This window comes from Mizuhopecten yessoensis, unplaced genomic scaffold, assembly GCF_002113885.1.
Source record: "Mizuhopecten yessoensis strain PY_sf001 unplaced genomic scaffold, ASM211388v2 scaffold715101, whole genome shotgun sequence".
Classification (NCBI taxonomy): domain Eukaryota; kingdom Metazoa; phylum Mollusca; class Bivalvia; order Pectinida; family Pectinidae; genus Mizuhopecten; species Mizuhopecten yessoensis.
This window is the reverse complement of record NW_018479452.1, coordinates 242-4,353: the sequence shown is the minus strand read 5'-3', so window position 1 is coordinate 4,353 and position 4,112 is coordinate 242. Positions and strand designations below refer to the sequence as shown.

At 36.6% G+C, this 4,112-nt stretch overlaps 1 protein-coding gene across 1 annotated transcript; it reads left to right on the top strand.

The window, feature by feature from the left end:
- Positions 1-356: 356 nt before the first annotated feature.
- LOC110441039 (major facilitator superfamily domain-containing protein 1-like) lies at positions 357-3,253 on the top strand. The gene is made up of 8 exons (XM_021484138.1): positions 357-424; positions 916-1,022; positions 1,218-1,318; positions 1,464-1,569; positions 1,987-2,127; positions 2,234-2,373; positions 2,737-2,851; positions 2,985-3,253. Exons 1-8 carry the CDS (start codon positions 385-387, stop codon positions 3,093-3,095), a joined length of 861 nt encoding a protein of 286 aa, XP_021339813.1. The 5' UTR covers positions 357-384; the 3' UTR covers positions 3,096-3,253.
- The last annotated feature ends 859 nt before the right edge of the window (positions 3,254-4,112 follow it).

Sequence of the window (4,112 nt, the reverse complement as noted above, 5' to 3'; positions counted from 1 at the left end):
TAATGGCCGTTGGGGGCGGGTCACTCAAATGTATGTAACTACTACCGTGTGTACAATTAGGTGAAGAATCAACCATTATTGTAATTCAGTGATAATAGCAGTTACTGCAACCTTCGTTTTCTTTAAAAATGTTTAACTAGTGTTTGCATATACCCGGTCGAATAACACAAGAGTTGGTGCTACAATGATTTGCTATTTTATCCAAAATATTGCAATTCACACAAATAGGGCCATGTCGTTTCTTTTGCTAAATATACGTGCTGTTTCTCAGTAATACAGGCCAGAGTGGTTGCCCATTGCTTCCCAGAAGCCTCCTTCATACCCATGGCATTTGGTTCACTAGGACTCGTTGGAGAGGGATTAAGCTTTTATGTAACGCCTTATATGGCAGCAGCATTGGGAGTTCGCCTTTCTATATGGTTAGGTACGGTATTTATATTATTTTGTTTTTATGCATGTAAATATGTTCTCGATCCACAAGATCACATACACTGGATAATTATCGATCGTGTGGTAGACGTCTGTAAAAGAGATGTAATATGAATATCCGGGATATCGATCGGTTTTAAGTGTCTTCATACATTTTTATCTGTTAGTCAAAATTTGCTTTTAAAGATGATGAAATCGACGACGTAAAATTGCACGATTGTCATTATGATCAAATAATGTTTTGGATATGCATTGCTTCTTGCTATACGAAATATTCATCCTGTTTAAGGTTGGTGGCGATCACATACTTTCCTCTGTTTAAAGAGAGACATTACATCTTCGGAACATTTGGTTTTGCCAGGGTATTTTGGTCGGCGTTTGCATGTATCTCTTGTATGTTTACACGTGTTTTATTTTCGTATACAATTTTGGTTTCATAGTAGTTTGTCGAGGCTGTAGAATGTATTTGGTATTTGTTTGTTTTAGGAGCAGTAACCTGTGGGTTCAGCTTTTTGTGTGCAGTGGGTCTCGTATTGCTTCTTCAAAGGCAGGAGCCCGGAGAAGCAGACGATTATGAAAAAACCAAAATACCAGTGAGTAGCATTTACGATCTTATCAGAAGAGAGCCATGCTGATGAGAGGGTGGATTAAACAAACAGAAATACGAGAAAGGACAGGGAGAGGGAGAGAGGACAGAAAAGGAGTTGCACGAGAGTTATTATATTTGTTTATTGTTGAATAAAGTAGGTTCTATCTTTTTTTAAGACACCGATTTTATTTACTTTCAGACACTAACAGATATATGGACAGTGCCAAAGCAATTTTGGCTATTCATAATGGCGATGGCGTTTATCCAAGGCACTTTGATCGGCTCCCAGGTCAATTTACCGTAAGATTATTTGATAAAGTTATCGTTCTTTGTGTCGTTCCCTTGTATTTCCCTTTAACTGGGATCTCACTTACTCATTTAAAAATGCGTACTTTGAATAAGTTGCTGTCATATTACTTTAATGCCGTTAATTATATTGTTGTAGGGAGTATTTAGAATCACGGTATGACTACACTATAACAGAGGCAGGCTTCATGACCGGCGTTACTTGTCTCTTCAATATTTCAGCACCTTTCCTCAGCTTAATCATTGTAAGTTTTCATGCTGATACATTTATCATATACCTTACGTATATTAACAAATGATGTACTGCATCTCAAGCTGATGATATTTCTCTCACTTTCTTAATGTGATATGTGTCTTGCTTCTTGAATGACAGCTTTTTATATGTTAATAAGGTAGCCTTAGAGAAAATCGGGTTAATAAGGTAACCCGATTTTCTGTTACAATAACCTTAATAATGATCGATGTCACTAAACGATTCCTGATACCAGTTCTTGTTTCGTGCTTGTTAGTCCAAAGGCGTTCTTATCCCGAATAAAATGCTCATATCTTTTTCCTAGCACCCCTATGATTCTGCAGTATTATGTGCATTCATATTGTAATATTTCTCTAACTTACTATTATCAATACGAACATTAAATGAATTATATGGACACTACTTACAGAAGCATATCGGCTGTCATGGAGTTGTTCTCATGACTGCTATCATATGGATGACGTCTGTTTATGCGCTATTGGGGTTCCTTCCGGCCATCCACCCTCTTATCCTAACCGTTTCATTTGGAATAGGAACAAGTACAATAACAGTAAGTTGATCTCGTTGCATGTAAATGTATAATGTAGGAAGTATGGTTAACACTACTAAGGACTCTCTGTCTAGTCTACTTGGTCTGACGTCGTATTATGTTTCAGGTAACAATGTGGCAGGTCCTTATACTCCTCAGTCCCGCCTCCTGTGTGGGGACTCTCGGAGGGATTTTATTGTTGGTGAGACACCTTACTGTAGCGTTCACCTTACTTGCCTCGGGTTATATACTGGAGAAACCTGAAGTGTGAGTATCATTTAACGTTGTTGAAATTATTTTGTGCTAAGGAACTAGTGTTATCGTGATTTGTGTTGATACACAAACACTAATATGATTCAACGTCATAGTGTTTCCTCTAAATAACAATCTAATACGGTGAGTAAAATGTTAGCTTGGATATCTTATTAGAACTCCGTTTTTTTATTCATTATCTTAAAATGTAAGTGTTTTTTTGATGTTACTGAGGTTTAATGCAAAATGGTGTTCCCTCGATGCAACATAACTTTTGTCTTGTTATATTGAACCATTTATATCAAATATCGCACTGTTCTACCGAATTGTTAGCTTACGATACATGTACTACATTACATCACATTTTTTTTTACACAGAACTGACATGATGAAAGTCCTACAATCATATCAGAATTTCTTTTTGATGTTGATAATTATGGCGTCCACAAGTGTGCTTTGTGTAATGGTGATGAATGTCCTCGATGTCAGAGAAGTAAGTTTGCAAATATTTCTTATTTCACCTGTCAGAAAACAATATATACAATTTCTTCATTTGAAATGATCATCATAAAATATGTCCCTCTTTCCTTTTTGATTGCACTCATTGATCGTTTGTTCTTTTTCAGTCATCTGCATTAAACTCCAGGATAGGCAGTTGGAGGAAATCCGACATAGAATCAACAAAACTAATTGCAATCACTCGATCTTCAATGAAGTACTCCTCAACGAATAAATAGATGCTAAAACCACCATTGACGGGATTTAAAATGTTTCGTTTATCAGGTTTATAAACAGGGAAACCTTAAACTGAAATGAGGAAGTTAATGATGGATTGTGTCAAATGTACTAGAGTTCAATTTTAGAGTGTATTTATGCCAGATAACTGCCATAATTCATGGTGTGCTGGCAGACAGCAGTGTGGGAAGATAGTCTACAGGGAGCGACTGTCATCACCTGGGGGATAGAGTGCACTTCTATCAGTTGTCTTAACTTTTATCCCTACTATTAAAATTACTCAACTGTGAAAAGGAGGCTAACTATCAATTGTATTCGTTACTGTTCACTGAACAATGAAACTAGGGCATTCATAGTTTTCATCTTTATATCTTTGACCTCCTTTTCCTGTCTGACAAATACATTGTAATAACATTAAGGCTAAGTGTACATATACATTGGGATACTCATTTCAAAGACATAACTGTAAATAGCATCGCTCATTTCAGTCAAATTTGGGATGGTTGATTGTAAAAATAATATAGCTTGTGGTTTACGGTGATGCAGCATCATGTAAATGATTCGATATCGGGTCACTAATTTACATTCTCAACCGACGGAACGCATTTTCGTTGGCCTATTGAACATCAACAAGAGTGTGTCCTATCTCGCAGAACTGAGCCGCACGAATACGATTGCCATTATATGAATTGTAAGTTAATTATTGATTTATTAACATAACCTATGCAGTGTATTTCAATGTAACTGCATTTGCCGGTCATACTACTGATACCTAGCCACCTGCCTAGCTAAAACTTTAGCATGCGTGTATCCCGATTTGTGCAGAAGAATCATTGCAGTACTATTCCGCCTTATTTACTTTATGTTGCTACTTCATATGGATAGTAAAGCTCAAACAATATAGCATCCATCCAATTCTATTTTGCACTCAACCTGGGTAACTGGAATGGAAAATATATGTATAGGCAAAATAATCTGATGTCACGCTACGACTATAGACGTTAAATGCTGAGTAGAAA

Bases quoted from the DNA above. Each gene is read 5' to 3' on its own strand.
- LOC110441039 (XM_021484138.1), top strand. From the start codon at position 385: ATGGCAGCAGCATTGGGAGTTCGCCTTTCTATATGGTTAG. The intron at 1,570-1,986 runs GTAAGTTTTCAT...CACTACTTACAG, and splicing joins CTTTCCTCAGCTTAATCATT to AAGCATATCGGCTGTCATGG. The intron at 2,374-2,736 runs GTGAGTATCATT...TTTTTTACACAG, and splicing joins ATACTGGAGAAACCTGAAGT to AACTGACATGATGAAAGTCC.